The following is a 24,898-nucleotide window of genomic DNA, read 5'->3' as shown; positions in this document are numbered from 1 at the left end:
TTTGGGGTCACACAGCCATCAGGGGAGACCCCGGTCTGCGTGCCCCTTCTGCGCCCAATTGTTGCCCCTGGGGACTATGGGGCAGGGCGGGTCGTGCCCCTTGGCAGCTGTGTTGGTGCCTGGGCCCTGCGGGCGCTCGCCCTGGGGAGGGCGTTTATAGCCCAGCCTGGCTGAGTGTGACACTCCCTCCCCTCCCCACCCCCCTGCATCGAGCTGGCACAATCATGCCTTGAGAAATAAGAGGCTCCTTGCGGCCTTGATGGTGGCGCAAGACCTGTGAGGTCGGCAGCCTCCAGCCCCCCACGGGAGCAGCCTCTGGCGACTTCATCTCCAGCAGGGAGTGGAGAGCAGGCGGAAGCCTCCGTCCCTCCTGAGTCCCTCACCCTTCCTCCGGCCCCAGCCCTGGGACCCCGCAGGAGAATCTGGCTGGCGTCCAGGTTAGAACGAGGCACCAAGCAGGGCAGAGCTGGGGTCTCCAGCGGGCAGGAGGGAGATGGAGCAGCACAAAAGACGGTTACTCACCGTTGTAACTGTTGTTCTTCGAGATGTGTTGCTCATATCCATTCCATTAGGTGTGCGCGCGCCGCGTGCACGATCGTCGGAAGATTTTTACCCTAGCAACACCGGCGGGTCGGCTGTGGAGCCCCCTAGAGTGGCGCCTTCATGGCGCTGAATATATACCCCAGCCGACCCGGCGCCCCCTCAGTTCCTTCTTGCCGGCTACTCCGACAGCGGGGACGGGGGGCGGGTTTGGAATGGATATGAGCAACACATCTCGAAGAACAACAGTTACAACGGTGAGTAACCGTCTTTTCTTCTTCGAGTGCTTGCTCATATCCATTCCATTAGGTGACTCCCAAGCCCAACTTAGGTGGTGGGGTCGGAGTGAGACAATGCTGTGTGCAAAACCGCTGATCCGAAGGCAGCATCGTCCCTGGACTGCTGCACTAGTGCATAGTGAGCTGTAAACGTGTGGACTGATGACCAAACCGCCGCTCTACAAATGTCCTGTATCGGAACATGTGCCAGGAAAGCAGTCGAGGAGGCTTGGGCCCTCGTGGAGTGAGCGGTGAGGTGTGGTGCTGAGACACCTGCCAGGTCATAGCAAGTCCGGATGCAAGACGTAATCCAGGAGGATAGGCGTTGTGAGGAGACCGGTGAGCCTTTCATTCGGTCGGCCACTGCAACGAAGAGTTGCGTCGTCTTTCTAAAGTGCTTTGTGCGGTCAATATAGAAGGCCAGGGCCCTTCGTACGTCCAGGGAATGCAAACGTTGGTCCTGGCGAGTGGCATGTGGTTTGGGATAAAAGACCGGGAGAAATATGTCCTGGTTGATATGAAAAGGAGAAACCACCTTAGGGAGAAAGGCAGGATGTGGACGAAGCTGCACTTTATCCTTATGGAAAACTGTATAAGGGGGCTCGGATGTAAGCGCCCTGAGTTCAGAAACGCGCCTTGCTGAGGTGATGGCTACGAGGAAGGCTGTCTTCCAGGATAGGTACAAAAGTGAACAGGTGGCTAGTGGTTCGAATGGAGGACCTGTGAGCTTGGAGAGAACCAGGTTGAGGTCCCACGTCGGGACGGGCTGACGATGTTGAGGGTACGTCCGGTCTAAGCCCTTGAGGAATCTAACGACCATCGGGTTAGAGAATACCGAGGACGCGAGTTCCCCTGGGTGAAAGGCCGATATAGCGGCCAGGTGAACTCTAATTGAGGAAATCGCCAACCCCTGTTGTTTTAGGGAGAGGAGATAGTCCAAAATGAGGGGAATGGGTGCCTGCAACGGGGATGTGGCTCGTTGTTCGCACCAACAGGAGAACCGCTTCCATTTGGCCAGGTACGTGGTCCGTGTTGAGGGCTTCCTACTGCTCAGTAGAATCTGTTGCACAGAGTGCGAGCATTGCTGCTCTGCCTGGGTGAACCATGGAGCAGCCACGCCGTGAGGTGGAGTGATTGGAGGTCGGGGTGACGCAACCGGCCGTGGTCCTGAGAGATGAGATCCGGATCCAACGGAAGCGGGATCGGTGTCTGAACCGAGAGCTCCAACAGTGTGGTGTACCAATGTTGTCTCGGCCACGCAGGAGCGATCAGAATTACCCGTGCCTGGTCTCTGCGCAGTTTGAGCAGTACCTTGTGGACCAGAGGAAACGGAGGGAAGGCATAAAACAGGTGGTCTTTCCAGGGAAGCAGAAAGGCGTCCGAGAGGGAGCCCGGAGCTCGACCTTGTAGGGAGCAGAACACGTGGCACTTCCTGTTGTCTCGAGATGCAAACAGGTCTATCTGGGGAAACCCCCACCTCTGGAAGATGGAATGTATGATGTCCGGACGGATAGACCACTCGTGCGTTTGGAAGGACCTGCTGAGCCGGTCCGCTAGAGTGTTCTGGACTCCAGGGAGGAACGATGCCGTGAGATGGATTGAGTGGGCGATGCAGAAGTCCCACAGGCGAATGGCCTCTTGGCATAGAATTGACGAACGTGCTCCTCCTTGTTTGTTGATGTAGAACATGGCCGTGGTGTTGTCGATGAGAACTAACACACAGCGGCCACGTAGGAGACTGAGGAATGCCTGGCACGCCAGGCGTACCGCCATCAGTTCCCGAACATTGATGTGTAGGGCTAACTGGGATGCAGTCCACAGGCCCTGGGTATGGTGTTTGTTGAGATGGGCGCCCCACCCCAGAGATGACGCGTCTGTGACCAGGTGCAGGGAGGGTTGTGGGGCGTGAAATGGCATCCCCTCGCAGACCACATTGTGATCTAGCCACCAGGTGAGGGAGGCCAGGATCGAGTTCGGGACCGTGACCACCATGTTCAGGCTGTCCCGATGTGGACGGTATATTGATGACACCCAAGTTTGAAGTGGGCGAAGTCGAAGTCTGGCATGCCTGGTTACGTACGTGCAGGAAGCCATGTGACCCAGCAGGGTGAGGCACGACCTCACCGTGGTAGTTGGGAAGGCCTTGAGCCCTTGAATGAGGTTCGTGATGGTGCCAAAGCGATTGTCTGGCAGGATGGCTTGTGCACGACTGGAGTCTAGAACTGCGCCGATGAATTCTATTCTCTGGGTAGGTTCTAGAGTGGATTTGTCCTTGTTGAGTAGGATGCCCAACTCGCTGAATGTGTGCACTATTTTGTGGACGTAAGCTTGAACTTGCTCCTTGGTGCGACCGCGCACCAGCCAGTCGTCTAGGTACGGGAACACCTGTATCCCTTGCCGACGAAGGTACGCTGCCACGACCGCCATACATTTCGTGAACACCCTTGGGGCCGAGGATAGGCCGAAGGGAAGTACTGTAAATTGGTAGTGCACCGTGTTTACCACGAATCGCAGGAAACGTCTGTGAGGTGGGTAAATTGAGATATGAAAGTATGCGTCTTTCATGTCGAGGGCGGCGAACCAGTCTCCAGGATCGAGGGAAGGGATGATGGCCCCCAAAGAGACCATGCGGAACTTCAACTTTACTACGAATTTGTTGAGTCCGCGCAAGTCCAAGATGGGCCGCAGACCTCCTTTGGACTTGGGGATCAGGAAGTAACGGGAATAAAATCCCCTGCCCCTTAACTCTATCGGAACCTCCTCTATAGCCCCCATGGCCAGGAGCGTAGAAACCTCCTGCATAAGAAGTTGCTCGTGAGAAGGGTCCCTGAAGAGGGACGGGGAAGGGGGGTGGGAGGGGGGGATAGAAGAAAACTGGATAGCGTATCCCCTCTCCACCGTGCGGAGGACCCAACGGTCCGAAGTTATAAGGGACCAAGCACGGTGGAAGTGGGAGAGGCGATCCCGAAAGGAGGGAGCTGGATCCTGGGGGATGACTGGGGCGTCGTCCTCGACCGCACCTTCAAAAGTTCTGTCTCGGACCTGAAGGTGGTCTTGGTGGCCCTTGGTTTTGACCAGGTTGAGGGCCAGCCCATCTTCTCCTACCACCTCGCCCTCGCCTTCTGGCAGGGTCCTGTCTCTGACGAGGTGGAGGGGGGTAAAACCGTTGAGGCTGGGGCCTAAATGGTCTGCGCTGGGGACCCGCAACATGCATCCCCAAGGAGCGCATGATTGTCCTGGAGTCTTTGAGGCTCTGTAATCGAGAGTCCGTCTTCTCCGAGAACAGCCCCTGTCCTTCAAAGGGCAAATCCTGTAGGGTCTGCTGTAATTCAGGGGGCAAACCCGAAACTTGGAGCCAGGAGGTCCTACGCATAGCGATACCTGTGGCCAGGGTCCTTGCGGCCGAGTCCGCTATGTCCAGGGAGGCCTGTAAGGAGGTCCGAGCCACCTTCTTACCCTCCTCAACCATGGCTCCAAACTCTTCCCTGGACTCTTGGGGAATCAACTCCTTAAACTTCCCCATAGAGTTCCAGGAGTTGAAATTGTAGCGGCTCAGTAGCGCTTGTTGATTCGCCGCTCTAAGTTGTAGCCCTCCGGCTGAGTAAACCTTACGGCCGAACAGATCAAGCCGCTTAGCCTCTTTTGATTTTGGCGCTGCAGCCTGCTGGCCGTGGCGCTCTCGTGCATTCACTGATTCCACCACCAGTGAGCACGGTTGGGGGTGTGTGTACAAATACCCATAGTCTTTAGATGGGACAAAGTATTTCCTTTCCACCCCTCTCGCAGTGGGTGGAATGGAGGCAGGAGTCTGCCATATCGTATCCGCGTTCGTTTGGATCGTGCGGATCAAGGGTAACGCCACCCTCGAAGGGGCATCCGATCCAAGGATGTTCACGATCGGGTCGTGCACCTCCACTATCTCCTCCGTCTGCAGGTCCATGTTACGGGCCATTCTGCGCAGGAGATCCTGGTGAGCCCGAAGATCTATCGGAGGGGGACCCGTGCATGAAGTGCCCGCCACTGCCTCATCCGGAGAGGAGGAGGAGGACGCCTCTGGTGGTAGTGGATCCAAGGGGGGTTCCCGGTCCCCCTGGTCTTGGGTCGGAGCATCACCGGCACTTGGGTCCACGGTGTCGGGTGGTGTGGACACAGAAGCCTCTACGCCTCCAGGCGGAGGCCGAGAGATGGTGGATTCTGGGGCCCTTCTGACCGAGTGACCCGAGCGAGAGGTCGATGGTAACGAAGCCCCTTGCTCCTGGTGGTACGCCCACGGGGTCCAAAACGACCAGTGAGATGGTCCATGAGGGTGGTCCTCTGCCCTCTCCTGCCAATGGCCCAAGTCTCGTTCCTCGGCCTGCCCCTGAGGGGGGGTATGCCGATCTCGACAGGTCCTCTGAGGATCGAGACGCTGATCTTGACGGCCATGGCGGTGCCGTGAAAGATGGAATGATCCCCGTGGTCTGCGGTGCCGCACGGTGCCGGTCCGGAGATGATCTATCTCTGTGCGGTGCCGGCGATCGGTGCCGGGACCGCGACCGGTGCCGATGACCTCGTCGGTGCCGGGAATCGGATCTGGACCTCGACGAGGACCTAGAGTATGCCCGGTGCCGGGATCGGCCCCTCGGCGTCGAGCGTCGAGCGTGGCGGTGCCGAGAACTACGTCTCGACGTTGACCGGTGCCGACGATCATATCGGTGCCGAGACGTAGAGCGGTGCCGCGAAGAAGATCTTGACCGCGAGTACGACCGGTGCCGAGACGTTCGGTGCCGGGACTGCGAGCGGCGTGGGGACCTGCTTCGGGACCTGGATCGGCGCCGAGGTTCCAGCCCTTGTGATGGAGGGCGCATCAAGGCAGGTTTCCCTCTTGACTGTACCGGGCGAGTCAACGGTGCAGTCGGTGCCGGTGGTTGAGGCGGTGCCGGCTCCGTGAGAGCTATCAAGTCTCTCGCCGCCGCGAAGGTCTCTGGAGTCGACGGGAGACACTGTATCACCGCCGGCCTCGGTGGAGACGCTATTTGCACCGGACTCGACGGCCTCGGCGCCGGAGTCGACGGTGCTGGAGGAGCCTGTTTCCGATGCTCCATCGGCGGACGCGGCTCTACCCCCGGCACTGGGGGAGCCGGCGTCTTCGGCGCGGACGTCCCCGTCTTATGGGCTTTTTTATGCCCTGGGGATAATGACCGGCGCCGCGGCACTTGCTGTGTTTGCGGTGCCGACGAGGTCCGGTGCCGGGGAGGCTTGTCTGACGCCACTCGCGTGGTCGTCATAGCCGGTGCCGCCGGGGCACTGCGCACCGAAGTGCTAGGCACCGAAGTCTGGCCCGTGGAAGGAGTGTCCGGGCTAAGTGCCGCCTCCATTAGGAGTTGCCTGAGCCGAAAGTCCCGCTCCTTCTTGGTTCTTGGTTTGAAGGCCTTACAGATCTTGCATTTGTCTGTTTGGTGGGACTCTCCCAGGCACTTCAAACAGGAGTCATGAGGGTCGCTCGTTGGCATAGGCTTAGCGCAGGAGGCGCACTGCTTGAAGCCGGGAGCGTTGGGCATGAGCCCGGGCCCGCGGCCGGGGGAGAAAGGGGGAGACGACCCCCTTAACCCCCTGAACTACAATACAACTATAACAACTTTAAAAACTATTTAACTATAAACACTAGAACTACAACTATAACTATAACTGAATGATCAAGTAAGCTAGGGAGAGTGGAGAACAGCTACGCCGCGCTCCACAGTTCCAACGACCGTCAGGGGCGGTAAGAAGGAACTGAGGGGGCGCCGGGTCGGCTGGGGTATATATTCAGCGCCATGAAGGCGCCACTCTAGGGGGCTCCACAGCCGACCCGCCGGTGTTGCTAGGGTAAAAATCTTCCGACGATCGTGCACGCGGCGCGCGCACACCTAATGGAATGGGTATGAGCAAGCACTCGAAGAAGAACGAGGATTTCTCCGGGAGGGATGCGGAGAGGGTGTCTCTGGTGGGTGGGGGAGAGCAGGGATCACCGGGGAGGTCAGGGGCAGGGGGAAGAGCAGGGGGCAAAGGAGAGAGCAGGGGGCAGAGCAGGGGTACAGGGGAGAGGTGGGGGCACAGGTCAGAGCAGGCTGTGCAGGTCTTGTTCAATCTGTCCTGCAGCCCCCCAACTCGACCCAGAGAAGGCTGGGAGGTGCCAGGCACCCAGACACCCTCCCTTGACCCCTGAGGGTCCCTTCCCCCAGCCGGCCAGAGCAGGGCCACAGCCGCTGGCCAGGGCTCCAGGGTGCTTGAGTCCTTGGGGAGCCAGGAGCCCAGGGGCCAGCCGCGGGAATCGGGACTGGGGCAGCTCCCCAGAGGGATGAGGTGATTCCCCATCGCTGGGGCTCCGTGTTGCTCTCACTCTGGCTATGCCCAAGGCCTGGGCTGGACACAGGGAGCACAGGCCCGGGACTCAGGAGTCTGGCTGGACGGCCCCAGCCCACTCCTAGCCGTGGACCCGGCACTGAGGGCAGGACACTGGCTGGGCTCCACCCCCCACCCCCACCCCAGCCTCCACCCTCTGGGAGCTCCTGGTGACCGGCTGGATGTGTGGCAGAGGGGAGGGAGGCATGGAGCCTCTAACCACCAGGGGAGCCATTGGGCTGCATGTCCCATCTGCGCCCAACCAGTGCCCACGCCCCGGGGAGGCTGCGTGTGGGAGCCAGACCCCCACTGGGGCCAATGGGGCAGGATGGGACCTTCCCCCCCTCCCCCCGTTTCAAATGCGGCTTGGGAAATAAACGGCCCCTTGCAGTGGTGAGGGTGGATCAAGAACTGGGGCCAGAAGGCCTCGCTACTGAGTCTCACACCATGCTTGGGGGGCACACGCCCCTCCCCCCCAGCCTCAGCCCTGGGACCACTTCCAGGGAAATCCAGCTAGAACGGGCTTTGGCCTGAGTCAGAACTAGGGAACAAGCAAAGCGTGTCTCGCACGCCACGTACCCAGCATGACCACTGGGGGCAATGCTGCCCCCTCACCCATTAACACACTCAGCATTCACACTGCAGGTACCAGCTTGGCCACTGGGGGGCACTGCAGCACCCCATTCGCACCCAGCATTTAAACTGCATGTACCAGTATGGCCACTGGGGGGACGGGGGGGGGGGACATTGAAGCTCCCTTTAGAACACTCAGCATTCACACCGCATGTACCCAACATGGCCACTGGGGGGCACTGCAGGTCCCTATTAGCACACAGCATTCACACTGCATGTACCCAGCATGGCCACTGGGGGCACTGTACCCCACATTAGCTGTGGCTGTGTGGATGGCAGTGTTGCATAATCCCCAAATGACTCAGCTATTCATTCTGCCCTGGGGGTGCCAAGGCCTTTCCTGTCTGTGCCAGGATCGCTCCCCTGCTGCGCCCGGCTCTGGGGTGCGGCGTGCCTGTGCCAAGGCCCCACCTGGGATGCATGGCAGGGGGGAGCAGGGCAGAGGGGGTGGCATTGGGCAGCACAGGCTTCCTCAGATCTCGCTGGTTGGGCACAAATGGGGCTGGTACGGTGTGGGACGGGTCTGGGTTTGGGGGCTGGTTGTGGGCACCCTGCTGAACCTGGTGGAGCAGGGGAGGGCGGCAGCTCCCTGGGGAATGCGGGAGGGAGCCCCAGTGCGAGGGGTCCATGAGCCAGCAAATCCCAGCTCACTGGAGGTGCAGCCCCACAGCCGCACACGGCCCTGTCTGTGACCCACAGAGCTCACCGAGAGCCATCCAGGCCCCATCACACCTTGCTAAAACCCTGCCTTCCCCTGCCGCACACAGCAAACAATCTGCTGCACACACACACACCCCAACACCCCCTGCACACACACCCCGCAACACCCTCTGTGCACATACACACACACTCAACATTCCCTGCACACACACACACACACACACACACATCCCAACCCCCTGCACACACACACACACACTTCCCCCACAATGCCCTCTTGCACACACACAAACAATCCCTGCACACACACACTGCAACACCCTCTATGCACACAAACACACTAACATCCCTGCACACGCTCACAAACCCCTACAATCCCTACACACACACACACACACACAAACCCCCTGCAACACACCCTGCACACGCACACCCCAACACACCCCAATACCTCCTGCACACATGCTCACACAAATGCCCCCCACAACACCGCAACCCCCCCTGCACACACACCAACAAACACACACACCAGGATGCACGCACACCCTTTGATGAGGAGGCTGCCCTGTCCAGCGCCCCCCACCCCGACACCGTCAGTCCCTGTTCCCACAATGCAAAGAATGCCCCACTTCAACCCAGAGAGTCTGTGGCTGGGATCTGTGGCCTGCAGGGCTCTGTTTCCAGGGTGGGAGGTGGGGGGGCCTCCGGGCCATGGAGGGGGAAGGAGCGTCTGGGGGGGCAGGTCCCCAGAGACCCGTTAGGGTTGCCACCCTCCAGGATTGTCCTGGAGTCTCCAGGAATTAAAGATTAATCTTTAATTAATGATCAAGTCGCATGATGAAACCTCCAGCCCGGGTCCCGGCTAGGTTCAGCCGGCAGTGAGAGGGGAGGGCAGGGCGAGGGGGGAGGCGTCTGGCCCAGGCTAAGCCGCTGTGCATTAACCCCGGAGCAGTTATGACATATCTCGAATACCCAAGCGCGATCCTCCACCCCCTGCCGCTGCCCGGGTACCGCTCCCGCCCCGCGCCCAGACGGACGGACAGACACACGGCTCAGCATGTCCGACAGCCCCAGCCCGGGAGGGGCCCCCAAAGGGGGGGCCCCCGATGAACCTGAGGGGCAGCCCCCCTGCGCCGAGCTCAAAACAGCTATGGAGAAATGGTGAGTCCTGGTACAGCTGCCACGAGGCGGGGTTGTGGGGGGGTGCACTGCTGGGGGGGGGTCTGTCACCCCGTCTGACCTGATCCATGGGGAGCTACTGCAGGGAATGGGGGGCAGGGGCTCCAGGCAATGGAGGCAGGGGGGATTCTTAGGGGTAGGGGTGGCAGGGCTCAGTGGGTCTGTGGTCAGTGGGGCAGCAGGGTGGCTCAGTAGAGTGGGGGCAGGGAGCTCAGTGGGGCTCAGTGGGTTAGGGGATGGGGGCCTTAGTGGGGCAAGTGGGGCAGGGAGGGCTCAGTGAGGTGAGGGTTCAAGGTTTTCATGAGGCAGGTGACTCAGTGAGGTGGGGAACTCAGTGAGGCAGGTGGAGGTCAGTGGGGTAGAGATTGGGGGCATTCGTGGGGCTGAGGGGCTCAGTGGGGTGGGGAGATTCATTGGGTTACTTGGGAGCTCAGTGGGCAGGCAGCTCTGTTGGGTGGGGACAGGGGGGCTGGGGGGGGGTCGCAGTGGGGTGGGGGTCTCAGTGGGGCAGAGTGTCTCAGTGGATTGGGCACAGGGCATCTCAGTGGGGTTTGGGCAGGGAAACTCAATGGGGGCTCAGTGGTGTAAGGGTCTCAGTGGGTGGGGGTCTCAGTGAGGTAGGGGGGTCTCAGAGAGGCGGGGGGGTCTCAGTGGATTGAGCACAGGGGGTCTCAGTGGGGTGGGCACAGGGAGCTGTGACAGGCACTCCATACCCAGTGCCCTGGTGTGTGGGGCGGAGGCCCAGCCCGTGTGAGGCAGAAGGGTGGGAGCCGGTGGGTCCTGGCTCCGTGGTTCCCCAGGCCGGGATAGGCAGAGGGGCCCTCGGCGCAGGCTATGTGGTGCAGGGACCGGAAGGGAACAGCAGGACGTGGCCTCGGGCGGCCGGCCTGGAGAGAGCTCTGTGGCCTCAGGGCACCCCCAGGAAGCAGCCAGCCCAGCACCTCTCCCAGCATGACCAACCCCATGGGGAACGTGGGGGCTTCCGTGAGGCAAAGGCCCTTCCGCTTGGGAGAATGAGCCCCAACCACCCAGCGGTCCCAGATCCAAACCCCACCCCACCAGGCCCCACCATCCAGCCCCAGATACACGGGGCGTGAGAGAGAGGTGTAGTGACATAGAAAGATTGGTTGGGGGGTTAGTGAAGGGAGCTGACAGAGGGGAATGAATGAGGGGTGTGAATGGGGAGCCGGTGCCATGGGTGTGCCTTGGAAGCGGTGCCTTGTTACAAGGTGTGAATGTGGGGGCCTCGCGGGGAGGGGAGTGAAGGCAGCTGGAGTCAGTGATAGACCTGGTGGCGTATTTGGGGTTGGATGACTGGAGGGATGTATATGGGGATGGAGGGAGGGAGGGCTGCGTATGGGGATGGAGGTATGGCAGGGTGTGTATGGGGATGGAGGGTTGTGTATGGGGAAGGCGGGGTGTATATGGGGATGGAGGAAGCGGGTGTATAGGGATAGATGGAGGGGTGTGTTTCGGGATGGAGGGGTGTGTATGGGAATGGATGGGGGTTTTTGGGTTGGATGGAGGGTTGTGTATGGGGATGGTTGGAGGGGTGTGTATGGGAATGGCGGGGTGTGTATGGGGATGGGTGGGTCACCCCCCCAGGTGCTGTCAGTCCCATCACCCCCTACTGGCTCCCCACCCTACTGTCAACTAGAGATGGGGGTGGGGCTCAGTAGGGGAACGGCTCAGCGATGGTTGGACGGGGGCTCAGTGGGGCAGGGGACTCAGTGGGGGTTGGCAGGGGGCTCTGTGGGGGTGAGGCAGGGGGCAGGGGGCTCAGTGGGGGTTGGGCAAGGAGGCGGGGGGATCAGTGGAGGTGAGGCAAGGGGGCTGGGGGCTCAGTGGGGGTCGGCATGGGGCAGGGGGATCAGTGGGGGTTGGGCAGGGAGGCAGGGGGATCAGTGGAGGTGAGGGTAAGGGGGCTGGGGGCTCAGTGGGGGTCGGCACGGGGCAGGGGGATCAGTGGGGTGAGGCAGGGGGCTGGGGACCAGCAGGGGGCAGGAGGCTCAGGCAGTTACTGAGACCGTTCCCATCCCCTGGAGTCAGTCCCTCGGGATCACAGGCCCAGTGCTGGGGGCAGGGGGCTCAGTAGGGGTTGGTGGGGGGGGAGGGTCTCAGTGGAGTGAGGCGGGGGCTCAGTGGGGGTTGGGCAGGGGGGCAGGGGGCTCAGGCTACCAAGGACGTTCCCATCCCCTGGAGTCAGTCCCTCGGGGTCACAAGTCCAGTGCAGTGGTTGTGTCACCCACCTAGCCATGCCCTGTCCCCATTCACCCTCCTGCCCCCTGTTGGTGCCATCCCCACAGCTGTCCTTGGGCTGCCGTGCCCAGCTCTGGCCCCAGCACGTCCCTGCTCCCCCCTCCCCCCCAAATAACTCTACAGCTAAAGCTGCCATGGGGGAGTTAGAGCAGGGACACACCTACCCTATGGGTGCCGGATGAGGGGGTAACAGAGCCCAGGGCCTCATGGGGCATGGGGGCAGCACAGCAGATGGGGTGCCCCTCTCCTGGCCCCAGAGTAACAGTGCAGACCCCTAGGGAGACAAGCCAGGACTCATGGATTCTGGCCCAGCTCTTGGAGAGGAGTGGGGTCTAGTGGTTAGAGCAGGGAGGCTGGGAGCCAGGACTCCTGGGTTCTCTCCCTGGCTCTGGGAGGGAAGTGGGGGCTAGTGGTTATAATGGGGGGGGGGCTTCTCTCCCTGGCTCTGCCCCCGTGTGACCTTGGGCGTGTGCATGCCCCCCCCACTTTGGGTAGTAATTGGGGCTGAGCGCCCCCCGCAGGGTAAGGCGCTTTGCTTGCGGTGCTGCCAGGAGTTATTACTATGATTTATAAATCCCCCGCTCACGTCTCCTGCAGCTGGGCTGAGCCAGCCAACGGGCTGCGCGTGACCCCCGGGTGCCCCCTGGCCGTGCCCGGGCCATACCTCACTCTCCCCCATGGGGTGCCCCCAGCTGACTCCACCACACTCAGCCCCACGGCGCCCCACCCCGCATTGGCACGCAGGCTGCAGAGCCCACTGGGCGATGCCTGCCCCAGCAGCACCTTCCATCTCCCAGCCCCGGCTAATGTAGCTCGACAGGGGCGTGCTGTGACCCAGCACCTGGCACCATCTGCTCTGCCGGGCGCTGAGGAGGCTGGTTAATTAGTGCAAGGGGGTTAGCGAGGCCACCACGCCCTCCCCCCATCCGACCTGATCCCCGCAGCTCCACCTGGGACGTTCCCAAGGTCACAGGGGAGACGGGGGCACCATAGAACCCAGGAGTCCGGCCTTCCACTGGCCTGTCTACCTGCTAGATCCCCTCCTCTCCCCGAGCTGGGGAGAGAACCCAGGAGTCCTGGCTCCCAGGCCCCCACCCACGGCCGCTCCTGCTCACACACACACACTGCTTCCACCCCATCCCCAGAGTCAGCAACCCCCCGACCCCGGCACGGTGGCTGCGCTGAGGCACGGCCCAACGGGGCAGATGCCCCCCATGGTGGGCAACTGCCAGGACACGTGGGGCCGGCTAAGCTGCTACCAGCACGACCGCCAATGACCTACATTCGGCTCTGCCACCCCGTTTCCATGGCAGCAGGGAGCGGGCATGCCAGAGGAGGGGGAGGAAATGGAGGCTTGCCCCACAGTGCCCCCGAGAGACCCCTCTTCCACCCCCGCCTGCCCCATGGTGCCCCCGAGAGACCCTCTTCCAACCCCGCCTGCCCCATGGTGCCCCCGAGAGACCCACCCCACCCCCGCCTGCCCCACTGTGCCCCCGAGAGACCCCTCTTCCACCCCCACCAGCTTCACAGTGACCCCCAGGGACACCCCCTCCAGCCCTGCCTGCCCCCCGGTGACTCAGAGAGACACCTCCTTCACCCCCTACCCCTACAGAGCGACTGCAGCCCTTGCCAGCCCCCCAGGTTCGGGCTGGTGGGGCCAAGCAGAGCTAGGGCGTGTGGGCCGGGCGGTCGCGGGGCAGGAGGGTGCGGTGCTGCTGACTCAGCCCCGGCCTCATTAGCTGCGGAGAAAGGAGCTGCCGGGCAGCCAGGCGGGAGTAACGGGGAGGCCGGGAAGGGGGTGCGGGCACATGGCGGGCATTAACCCCTCAGTGGCCAGGGTGGAAACACTCTCCCTCCCCCCACCCTCCATTAACCTCTCACTGTCCCTCCCCCACCACTAATCGAGACCCTGGCAATTCAGGCCCGTCACCCACCCAGCCCCAGAGGTGGTGGCAACTGGATACGCCCTGATTCCCAGCCAGGGCCTTCCCCCGACACACACGTATAGTGGGTCTCAATCCCTGGCGTCCTGAGCCCCAGCCCAGGGCTTTAACCGCACAGCCTGGCTCATGGCTGGGGGAGGGGGCGGGCGCAGTGATGGGGGGCGTTTGCATCAGCTCCAAAGGGCGCCAGGCTCCAGCCCCCCCGCAATTGTGGCTCATCAGCGACCCGACCCTGCCCTGTGACCTCCCTTCCCCCTCCCCGCAGCTGTGCGGCTGCCCCTTATCTGCAACCTGCAGCCCTAACCGACTGGTGGGGCGTCCGCACCTCCCACGCAGCCTGGCTTTGGGATGAGAGGGATCCCGGCCTGCCCCCCCCTCGCCCAACCTGCAGGTCTGAGTCCCCTCTTATCAGCTCTAGAGCTCGCTCAGCAGCGCCCACCAGCAGATCGCAGAGCGCCTTACCGAAGTCGGTTATTCCCCATTGTACAGATGGGGAAACTGAGGCAGGGGTGGCTCACCCACTGTCACCCAGCAGGTTAATCCCAGTCCTGTGCTCTCTCCCCTAGGCCACACTGCCTCTCACTAAACTATGATTATTATTATTATTATGGTATTAGGTGTATTATGGTAGTACCTAAGAGCCCCAGTCATGGCCCCCATGGTGCCGGGCACTGTACATTATTTATTAGGGGTATTACAGTAGTGCCTAAGAGCTCCAGTCATGGCCCAGGACCCCACTGCGCTAGGCACTGTACATTATTTATTAGGTGTATTACGGTAGAAGTAGGATCTCTCCTCCCCACCAACAGCCTGATCATGGCCCAGGACCTCACAGTCAGGGAACACAGGCACATGGAGGGACCCCGCTGCACGGGGCAATAAGATCCTATGTAGAGCATGCCTTGCAGTGCCTGACTCCCCATTCCCACCACCCCTGGCAATGGGGCATCTCCAGCTTCGCCCAGTGCCAGCCCTCTGCTGCCCTCACGTGGCCCTGGCCTGCTCCGAGCGCAGCACCCCGAGCCTGTCGCTCTCCCTGTGCCACAGCTCCCCCAGCCCCACATGGGCACCATGCCGGACCCCCGGACAGGCTGCAGGAGGTGGGGTGTGTCTGGCTAATCTAACCCACCCGCCAGCCCTCCCCATAGGCACTCCTTGCAGATAAGAGTCTGACTGGAGGGAGGCATGTGGAGGAGGGAGGGAAGGGGAGGGACGAGATAAGAGGGAGCTTATTGGTTTCCCAGCCTCTTGGTTCAGCTTTTAGGGAGGTGGGCACAAAGGATACTGGGCTAGATAGGCCTTGGGTCTGATCCAGGGGTCAGGGAGGGACCAGGATACCAGGGTAGATGGGCCCATGGCTCTGATCCAGGCGTCAGGGAGGGGGCGGGATACCAGGGTAGATGGGCCCATGGCTCTGATCCAGGCGTCAGGGAGGGGGCGGGATACCAGGGTAGATGGGCCCATGGCTGAGAGCCAGGCAGGTTCCCCGCCCCATTTAATGACCTCTCACTGTCTTCACAGCGTGAGTGAGAACGGGGAGGAGTCGTGCAAGGAGCTGATGGAATCGTACCACGAGTGTCTCCGTGCTCTGGGCATCAAGGTCTAGCAGCCCCCCCCACGGTGAGTTCCCCTCCCCCAGCCTCATGGGGAGGGCAGGGGGAGCCCAGGGCTGGGATAGCGGGCGGCGGGGGGTGCCCCCCACCCTGCACCACTCCCCTAAGGCCCTGCTTTACCTCAGCTGCCTCCCTGGGCAGCCCCCGAGGAGCACAGCCCCAGCCCAGAGCCACACCCCCACAGCTGGGTCCCCTCTCAGCCCATGCTTGAGTCTGGCTTGGCCTCCCCACAGCAACCCCCTGCACCCCAGTGGGTTCGGGCCCCCGCAACAGTTGCCAGCCGACCGTCTCCCGGGTGATGGCACTGGAGGTACCCAGGTGCTGGAGCTGGTTGGCACATGGCTGCTGGTCCCATTGGCCGCACAGAGCAAGCGCCAGGTTTGCAAGAGACCATTTTTAAGTTAAAGGGACAACATGTTTTTGACTTAACTTTTTTAATCGTAAGAGGCAGCTACACACACACCCTTATTCACATCCACACTCCCTGGTTCACATCCACACCCCCTGGTTCAAACCTACAACCTCCCGGATTCACATCATAGAATCATAAAATATCAGGGTTGGAAGGGACCTCGGGAGGTCATCTAGTCCAACCCCCTGCTCAAAGCAGGACCAATTCCCAACTAAATCATCCCAGCCAGGGCTTTGTCAAACCTCTAAGGAAGGAGATTCCACCACCTCCCTAGGTAACCCAGTCCAGTGCTTCACCACCCTCCTAGTGAAAAAGTTTTTCCTAACATCCAACCTAAATCTCCCCCACTGCAACTTAAGACCATTGCTCCTTGTTCTGTCATCTGCTACCACTGAGAACAGTCTAGATTCATCCTCTTTGGAACCCCCTTTCAGGTAGTTGAAAGCAGCTATTAAATCCCCCCTCATTCTTCTCTTCTGGAGACTAAACAATCCCAGTTCCCTCAGCCTCTCCTCATAACTCTCGTGCTCCAGCCCCCTAATCATTTTTGCTGCCCTCCGCTGGACTCTTTCCAGCCCTTGGTGAATCCATGCTGACTGTTCCTGATCACTTTTCTCTCCTCTAAGTGCTTCAGAATTGATTCCTTGAGGACCTGCTCCATGATTTTTCCAGGGACTGAGGTGAGGCTGACTGGCCTGTAGTTCCCCAGATCCTCCTCCTTCCCTTTTTTAAAGATGGGCACTACATTAGCCTTTTTCCAGTCATCTGGGACCTCCCCCCGATCGCCATGAGTTTTCAAAGATAATGGCCAATGGCTCTGCAATCACATTCGCCAACTCCTTTAGCACCCTCGGATGCAGCGCATCTGGCCCCATGGACTTCTGCTCGTCCAGTTTTTCTAAATAGTCCCGAACCACTTCTTTCTCCACAGAGGGCTGGTCACCTCCTCCCCATACTGTGTTGCCCAGTGCAGCAGTCTGGGAGCTGACCTTGTTCGTGAAGACAGAGACAAAAAAATCATTGAGTACATTAGCTTTTTCCACAGCCTCTGTCACTAGGTTGCCTCCCTCATTCAGTAAGGGGCCCACACTTTCCTTGACTTTCTTCTTGTTGCTAACATCCACTCCCGTGTTCAATTTACACCCCTGGTTCACACCTACCTTTCCTGGTCCATATCCACACACCCCCATTCACATCCACACTCCCTGGTTCAAACCTACAACCTCCCTGATTCACATCCACTCCCCTGGGTTCAATTTACACCCCTGGTTCACACCTACCTTTTCTGGTCCATATCCACACACCCCCATTCACATCTACACCCCATCATTCACATCCACACTTCCTGGTTCAATTTACACCCCCTGGTTGACATTTACAACCTTCCCTAGTTCACACCCACACTCCTACATCACATCCACACACACCCCACCCCCGGTTCACATTCACATGGTGTGGAAGTGCAGATAAGGAAAAGACAGTTGGAGTCCTCATGCACGTGTATAAGGTGTTCGATGTAGTCAGAGCAACCCCACCGTCCAGCTCCAGCTCCCGGCGCCAGATTCCTGTGCATTTACAGACTCGTTTCGGGGCAGAAATGGATTTTTTGTCTCACACTGATTATTTTGTTCCCCCATTTTCCATCCCAAACTCCTTCCGATGGGGAGCATCTCCAGCCCACGGTCAATTTTTGCCCCGCTGTGTTTAAAGGGAGTTTGGAAATGGAGCTCCGGGCCGGGGGCGGAGGGAAGCAGGGGGCCTGGTGGTGGGGGTAGGCGCTGCCTGGCTTTGATGGCCACTCCAGGCCAGTGGCAGTCAGACATGGGGAACATGAAGGGACCCAGGGCCGTTCCCCTCCCCCCACCAGGCTGAGCAGTTGCTCCTCTCTTGCAGGCGCTGGTGTGACCAATGAGCGCCGTGTCACCCGGGGGCAGCCCGGTTGCGAGGGCGAAGCGCCGCCGAGCAACGCCAGCGGCCGTGGAGGGGGCAGCCGCTCCGGATTCAGGGGGGATGGGGGACAGGGTAATAAACTGGCAGCGTTTTACCTGGGCTAGGTGTGCGTGATCAATGAGTGCCAGCCGTACACCCCTCCAGCCTCTCCACTCAGCAGTTCCCCATAACATGCCTCCAGTGCCCTCCCCCCCAACCTCCTACCCCCCCTCAGCCCACCCCATCCACTATTCCTGACCCATCCCCCTCAGTCCCTTCCTGCCCAGCACTAGGCAAGGGGCACCTACCTCCCCCCAGGAACAATGATGCATCCAGGTGTGGGGGGGCAGGGCTCCAGGATCCCCTGGAGAAGGGAGATGTGGGAAGGCCAGCAGCAAAGGGGGGGCTGAGTGCTCAGAGCAGGTGAGGGGATCCCCATGGCCCCTCCACTGCTCCAACCCAGGGGGAGGCAGCCGCATAGGACAGCTCCCCCTCAACCCCCAACTCACTGCAGAGGAGATGGCGGGGGCTCTGCCTGGTCAGCCCCCCCGCCCCCCATCTATGGGGCAAGAATCAGCCAGCAGGCACCATAGATACAAATGTACAGCCTTTATTACAGCCCCTCCCCCCAGCCAGCCAGCAGATGGAGACAGGAGGGTCTCAGCGCAGCCCCCCACCCCCTGCACAGGATGGAGAGCTCCGTGCCAGGAGGGGGGGCTCCCAGCCTGTGCCCCCCAGAACCAGGCTCTAGTGGGTGCACCCAGCTGCCCCCATCCTATAAGCCCAGCCCCCCAAAGCGCACACATATATATCCCTGGGCTGGTAGGGCATCTGCCGACCTGCTTCTCCCCAGAGCCAGCCTCCCTCCCTCTGTGGGGGGGGCGGGTGAATCCAGCCTGACCTGGCAGCTCCTGGGGGGTGACGGCCATTGTAGAAAAGACACCCCCCACCTGTAGTGTACTTGAGCTGGAAGCTAAAGGGTTAAGAGCCCCCCAAGCCCACAGAAATGATTCCCCCACCCCCTGGACAGCCACAGCAGCCCCATAGCTGACCCCTTCCCCCCATACCCTGGGGTAGGGGACTCCACCCCACCACCTAGTCCCCCCACCTAGGCAGAGGGGTGGCTGGGGGAGGTGCCCAGAGAAGGGCAGAGGCAGCAGTCGCAGCCCCTGGGGTGTGGAGAGCAGAGGCCAGCAGTGGGTGGGGTACCCAGGACAGCACGGTGTGGGGAGAGAGGGGGGCAGCCCCAGCCCCTCAGTCCCGGCGCAGGTTCTTCAGCCGCTCCTCCAGGTCGGCATCGGCATCCGCCAGCGCCGCGGAGGGCTCGGCCTTCTTCCCGGCCGTCACGCTGAGCGAGGCCCCCGTCGAGGGCAGGTCTGTGGGGAGAGGAGGGTTAGCCCGCCCAGAGCACCCCACAGCCCCCAAGTCCCCCAATGAGTGAGGCCCCCATCAAGGGAAGGTCTGCGGGGGAGGGGGCAGCCCGCCCAGAGCACCCCACAACCCCCCCCCCGAGCGAGGCTCCCATCGAGGGCAGGTCTGCAGGGACGGGGGGCAGCACACCCAGAGCACCCCACAGCCCCCCCATCTCCCAGGCACTGGCAGGGTCAGGCAGCAAAGGCCTCCCCCACACTGCCCAGCGCCCCCGGCAGCTATGCTCCCCCATGACCCAGCCGCAGGGGGACCTGGCTCCCAGCCCCCCCGGGCCTGTGAGTGCCTCCTGCCAGAGCCCTTCCCCCCAACACCCGCAGCTGGAATACTCACTGGAGAGCTCATCCGTCAGGGTCAGGCCCAGCTCGTCCAGCACCTGGGACACCACAGCATCGCTGGGGGGCAGAGATGGGCGGGTGAGAGCAGGGACACGGCCAAGACCCACCCCCCCACACAGAGGGGAAAGAGCCACGCCCCCAGATAACCAGGCTGGAGAGGAGAAGCCAACACCCCACTCACCCAGCAGCCCCGGTCCCCACACACCTGGGGAGAGGTACCAGGACAATGCGCTTGGTGTATCCCTGGAGCGGGCACTAGCTGGGTGAGCTCATCCCCACCCCAAGGGTGTTGCTCGGCCTGGGGAACCCCTCTGGGGGCTCAGTCTGTCACTGTCCTGCTGATGGGCCCTGGGGATGGATGGGAGCCAGCACCCCGTGGAGGGGAAAAAGGGCCATTCCCCACCCCTCTGCGCCAGCGATAGATGAGAACTGGCGCCCCCTAGGGGGAAAGGCCCTGGGGTACCATTCCCCACCCTCCTGAGCCAGCCAGATCCCCACCCTGGGGCCAGATGGGAGCAGGCAGTCACTAGCGGGGAAAGGCCCCATGCCCCATTTCCCCTCCCCCACCCCCCGAGCCAGCTAGTCCTCCCTGCCCTGCTCCCCCCACCTCTCCTCCTCATCATCCTCGTCCCCCATGGCATCATCGATGGCATCATTCATCATCTCCTCCTTCATGTCCATGATCTCCGACTGCTTCTCAAACTCCATCATGATCTTCTGGATCTGGGGCAGCTTGAGCTGGGGGGGGGGGGGGGAATATACAGTCACTGCCCTGGGGAAATCAAATGGACTGGCCCTAAAGCGCCCCCTGCTGGGACAGGCCAGGCTGAGGTAGCCAGGAGCCCACGCACCGTGGCCAGCACACTGCCCTGCTCCCCACAGTACCCCTTGCTGGGAGAAGTGAGGCTGAAGTAGCCAGGGACCCCCACGCATGGGTCAGAACCTTGCCCCGCACCCCACAGTGCCCCCTGCTGGGAGAGGCCTGGCTGGAGTAGCCAGGAGCTCCCCCCATGGCCAGCACTCCTGCCCCGCTGCCCACGTACCTGTCTGTTCATGGTGGCCATGGCCTTGGTGACGCCCTTCATGGCCTGGGCCATGGAGTTGTTGGACTTGAGGGTCTGGATCTTGAGCGACACGGCCTGGATGTTCGCCCGCATCATGATGAATTTCTTGACATAGCGCCGGGTTCGCACCAGGTCCTTGGCCATGATCTTCACCGCGTCCTGCCAGGGGGATGGGTTACGGCCAGAGACCCCACACACCCTCCCCCCATAGCCCTCATCCCCCCTGCTCTTCACCACGTCCTGCTGGGGGGATGGGTTACAGCCAGAGACCCCACACACCCTCCCCCCATAGCCCTCATCCCCCCTGCTCTTCACAGCATCCTGCCAGGGGGACGAACTACAGCCAGAGACCACACCCCCTCCCCGCATAGCCCTCATCCCCCATGCTCTTCACCACATCTTGCTGGGGGGATGGATTACAGCCAGAGATCCCACACAACCCCTCCCCTCATAGTCCTCATCCCTCATGCTCTTCACCGTGTCCTGTCGGGGGATGGGTTACAGCGAGGAACACCCCCATGCTCTTCACTGTGTCCTCCACTCTGGGTGGGTTACAGCTGGAGACACCCCCACCCCCCATGACCCTCACCCCGCCCTGAGGGGGACAGGTTGGGCTCAAGCTAGAGATGCTCCCCCCTGGCCCTGCCCCTTGCTCACCATCTGTCCCTGCTTCGCCATCTTCTTGATGTCGGCGATGATCTTCTTCTCCTGGGTCTCCAGCTTCTGCCGCTCGCGATCCATGTCCCGCATGGCCCGGTTCAGGGCCCGCTGGTTCTGCCGCAGCATCTCCTCTGGCGTCTTCCGGCGCCCGAACAGCAGGTCCATCCTGAACGGGACAAGGGGCGGCCTGTGGCCGTGGGGGACAGCAGCAGCTCAGGAACTTGCCAGGAGGGAGACAGCTAGGGGAGCCCCTGAGCAGCCCAGGCTGGGAGATGGGGAGCGAATCCTTTGGATCTGACAGTGAGTGGGGCAGACAGCTGGTCAGGGCTAGTCTCCGCCCCACATCCCAGGGGGCGGGGCAGGGCACCTCTACCCCCTTGGGGGCTCAGAGCTGGGTTCTCTGGAACCAGGCTCTTCCCTGCAAAGCTGGCTGGGCCAGGCTGTCCCCTTCCAGGCCATGCAATGGTAACAAGGCAGGAGTATCTGTGGGGCTGGCTCCTTCATCTACAGCTGTCTTGGGTGCACAGGGGGCTCCCTCTGTCCCATTCCCCCCTCCCCCACAGCACTTTTCCGGGTGCACCCTGCCACAACTTCTGTGCATTTCCCACCAGCAGCCCAGCCTATCCCGACACACCCAGGGCACTGCTGTGCAGGGCCGGCTCCAGGGTTTTGGCTGCTCCAAGCAGCCAAAAAAAAAAAGCAAGCCGCGATGGCGATCTGCGGCGGCGATTCGGCGGAAGGTCCTTCGCTCCGAGCAGGAGTGAGGGACCGTCCGCCGAATTGCCGCTGAACAGCTGGAAGAGCCGCCCCTCTCCGAAGGGGCCGCCCCAAGCACCTGCTTGGTAAGCTGGTGCCTGCTGCTCTGCCAGTCCCAGGGTCAGGCCCAGCCCAACTGGACCCTTCCCTGGCCCAGCAGATCCTGGGAGAGGAGCCAGACCCAGCTGCAGGCTGCACACGCAATAGGGACCTGCCTGGCGACCCCACCTGGGCAGGGGGGGCACGGTGAAGGGGGCTGGCTGCCTCTAAGGGAGGAGAGGTGACAGAGCAGTAGACAGCTCCGTTGGAGGGAGGGAACCTGGACTTCACCCCAGGGAGACCCTCCCCGGCCACGCTCCATTCACGCACCTCCACAGACAGGACAACCTGCTCTGCAGGAGCTGGGCACAGACTCAACCCCATTGATTTGGGGCCACAGCTGATCCCAGCTGCTAGCAGTGCTGCCCCTGGGAACGAAGGAGAAACACTACCCCCAACCCCGGGAGGCGCTCAGGGCCAGCCAGCCAGCACAGTACTCACCCAGGGGAGAAAGCAGGCTCGTTACAGGGGGTGGCGGCTGGAGGAGGCAGGAAACGCTGGAGTCAGGTGCGCACACACAGAGCGAGCTGCAGAGACAGGATGGGGAAGGTTAGTGGTGGTGGAAAGATCTCTCTGAGGCCTGGGTTTGGAGTCCTGCTCTGGCTGGACACGCTGCCCAGTGCCACTGCAGGAGAGGGCACAGCCCCGGTGGCCTAGGAAGGGTTATGCCCCCAAGACCCCCTGCTGCCATCACACTGCTCCAGGCCTCAGCCCCCACGCCAGGCTGGATACAAATCAATCCTTTTTGCTGAAATCAGATTTTTTAATTTAAACCAGAGTTTGTTTTATTTTGTGTGTTAAATTATCATACATTTTTCTTTTTAAAACAAAATCTGAATTTAATACGAAGTATGTTAAGGCCTAAACTTATGATAATCTCTTCAAATGCTTAAATACCAAGTATATATGCTGAACCCACGAGCCTCTACCAAAAAGGTTGCATTCAAAGCAGTTTTTCTACACAAGGAATTGGGGGGGGGGGGGGGGGGAGGGGATATCCAACACCTGAGGTCAAGCTTTATAAATACAGCCCAATGGCTCAGCCAAAGTAATTATACTCAGACTTCAAGGTCAGAAGGAACCATTGCAGGCCACAGAACCGGGCGGGGGGGGGGGGGGGGGAGAAGAGATAGCTCAGTGGTTTGAGCATTGGCCTGCTACATCCAGGGTTGTAAGTTCAATCCTTGAGGGGGCCACTTAGGGATCTGGGGCAAAATCAGTACTTGGTCCTGCTAGTGAAGGCAGGGGGCTGGACTCGATGACCTTTCAAGGTCCCTTCTAGCTCTAGGAGATAGGATATCTCCAATAATTTAATTTAAACCTCACTCACCCACTCCTGTAATATACCCCTAACCTCTGCCTGAGTTACTGAAGTCCTCAAGTCATGATTTAGAGACTTCAAGTGCCAGAGATTCCACCATATACACTAGTTTAACCCTGCAAGTGACCCACGCCCCATGCCGCAGAGGAAGGCAAAAAACCCCTAGGGTCTCGGCCAGTCTGGCCCCGAGGAAAATTCCTTCCCGGCCTCAAATATGCCAATCAGTTAGATCCAGAGCATGTGAGCAAGAACCACCAGCCAGATACCTGGGAAAGAATTTGCTGTAGTAACTCCCTACCCATGTAGTGTCCCATCACCAGCCGTTGGAGATATTTGCTGCTAGCTGTTTAGGAAAATGAACAGGAGTACTTGTGGCACCTTAGAGGCTAACAAATTTATTTGAGCATAAGCTTTCGTGGGCTAGAACCCACTTCATCAGTGTTCTTTTTGCGGAGACAGACTAACACGGCTGCTACTCTGAAACTGCTACTCTGAAATTTAGGAGACTCATTTTCAAGAGACGTAAGTAGGAACTTAAGCTCAGTCACTTTCACTTGGGCACATCTGAAAATTTTCCCCCAGGATGATTTGAAATAATCAGTTTAATTAACTGAGGACAGTTAAACCCTCTGGTTAATAACGAATCATTTTGCTGTAAACATGAAAAATGTTCTGATATGAGACATTTATGGATCTAAAACACTTAGGGTTGTTTTGGTTAATAAAAGTACATTTTAGATGTGGTTTTGTGCGGGTAGTTAAAACTCCAGTTACCATCCAAATGCAGCTTGACACAAATCCTGGGTGAGCAGTTAATTCTCTAGGAGATAAGCCATTGGGCATTTGCTATTTACTAACATAGTGAAAAAGGCCAATTAATTCATAAGAATTTGAGAATATTAAGCTATATAATTACTTAAACAAACATATATAATTATAGGGAGCCCTCCTAGGTAGCACAAACATGTCCCACTTCTGGCATCCAAGCTCTGTTATTAGCTGTAAACCAATATGTGTGAATGGGTCTAGTGACCACACCTGGGGGGGAAGGGGGGGAGATGCCCCTATCTTTGGAAAGTAACTGGCACCCAAAGAGAAAAGTTGATTAAAATCAATGGTTTTAATAGAGGCTTCACATGAGGTAATTTCAATTAATCCACCTGGCCCCCTCCCACAGCTGGGCCCTCCAGAGCCCTCCTCCCAGCCCCCCTACCCCTCCCCACTATGCCCCAGCCCTCCTCCCTGCACCCAGCCCTCCTAAACCCTAACCCTCCCCACCCCTCCTCCCTACACCCAGCCCCCTTACCCCTAACCCTCCCCACCCCTCCTCCCTACACCCAGCCCTCCTAACCCCTAACCCTCCCCACCCCTCCTCCCTACACCCAGCCCTCCTAACCCCTAACCCTCCCCACCCCTCCTCCCT

At 60.3% G+C, this 24,898-nt stretch overlaps 1 protein-coding gene and 1 long non-coding RNA gene across 3 annotated transcripts in view; one reads left to right on the top strand and one right to left on the bottom strand.

Annotated features, from left to right (window-relative positions):
- The first annotated feature begins 422 nt into the window (after nucleotides 1-422).
- On the top strand, nucleotides 423-17,930 carry LOC117887069. Of its 2 annotated transcripts, XR_004648118.1 has the most exons (4): nucleotides 423-437; nucleotides 9,427-9,635; nucleotides 15,377-15,475; nucleotides 17,774-17,930. It is a non-coding gene; the product is annotated as an uncharacterized LOC117887069 (long non-coding RNA). The 2 variants fall into 2 exon arrangements; XR_004648117.1 differs by lacking the exon at nucleotides 423-437 and having other exon boundaries at nucleotides 9,403-9,635.
- A 471-nt stretch (nucleotides 17,931-18,401) lies between these two features.
- The window catches only part of CHMP2A (charged multivesicular body protein 2A), a 7,242-nt gene continuing 745 nt past the window's right edge, over nucleotides 18,402-24,898 (bottom strand). Inside the window, exons 2-7 of the mRNA XM_034789302.1 lie at nucleotides 22,596-22,681; nucleotides 21,297-21,486; nucleotides 20,619-20,798; nucleotides 20,183-20,313; nucleotides 19,571-19,632; nucleotides 18,402-19,185 (exon numbers count right to left, since the gene is read on the bottom strand). Of these exons, the coding sequence (XP_034645193.1) occupies nucleotides 19,064-19,185; nucleotides 19,571-19,632; nucleotides 20,183-20,313; nucleotides 20,619-20,798; nucleotides 21,297-21,464 (663 nt within the window). The 5' untranslated portion in view covers nucleotides 21,465-21,486; nucleotides 22,596-22,681 and the 3' untranslated portion in view covers nucleotides 18,402-19,063. The remainder of the gene's footprint in view (nucleotides 19,186-19,570; nucleotides 19,633-20,182; nucleotides 20,314-20,618; nucleotides 20,799-21,296; nucleotides 21,487-22,595; nucleotides 22,682-24,898) is intronic.

The sequence above is a fragment of the Trachemys scripta genome, chromosome 14 (genome assembly GCF_013100865.1).
Source record: "Trachemys scripta elegans isolate TJP31775 chromosome 14, CAS_Tse_1.0, whole genome shotgun sequence".
NCBI classification, from domain to species: domain Eukaryota; kingdom Metazoa; phylum Chordata; order Testudines; family Emydidae; genus Trachemys; species Trachemys scripta.
The sequence above is the reverse complement of the archived record's forward strand: the minus strand, read 5'-3'. Positions and strand labels throughout refer to the sequence as shown.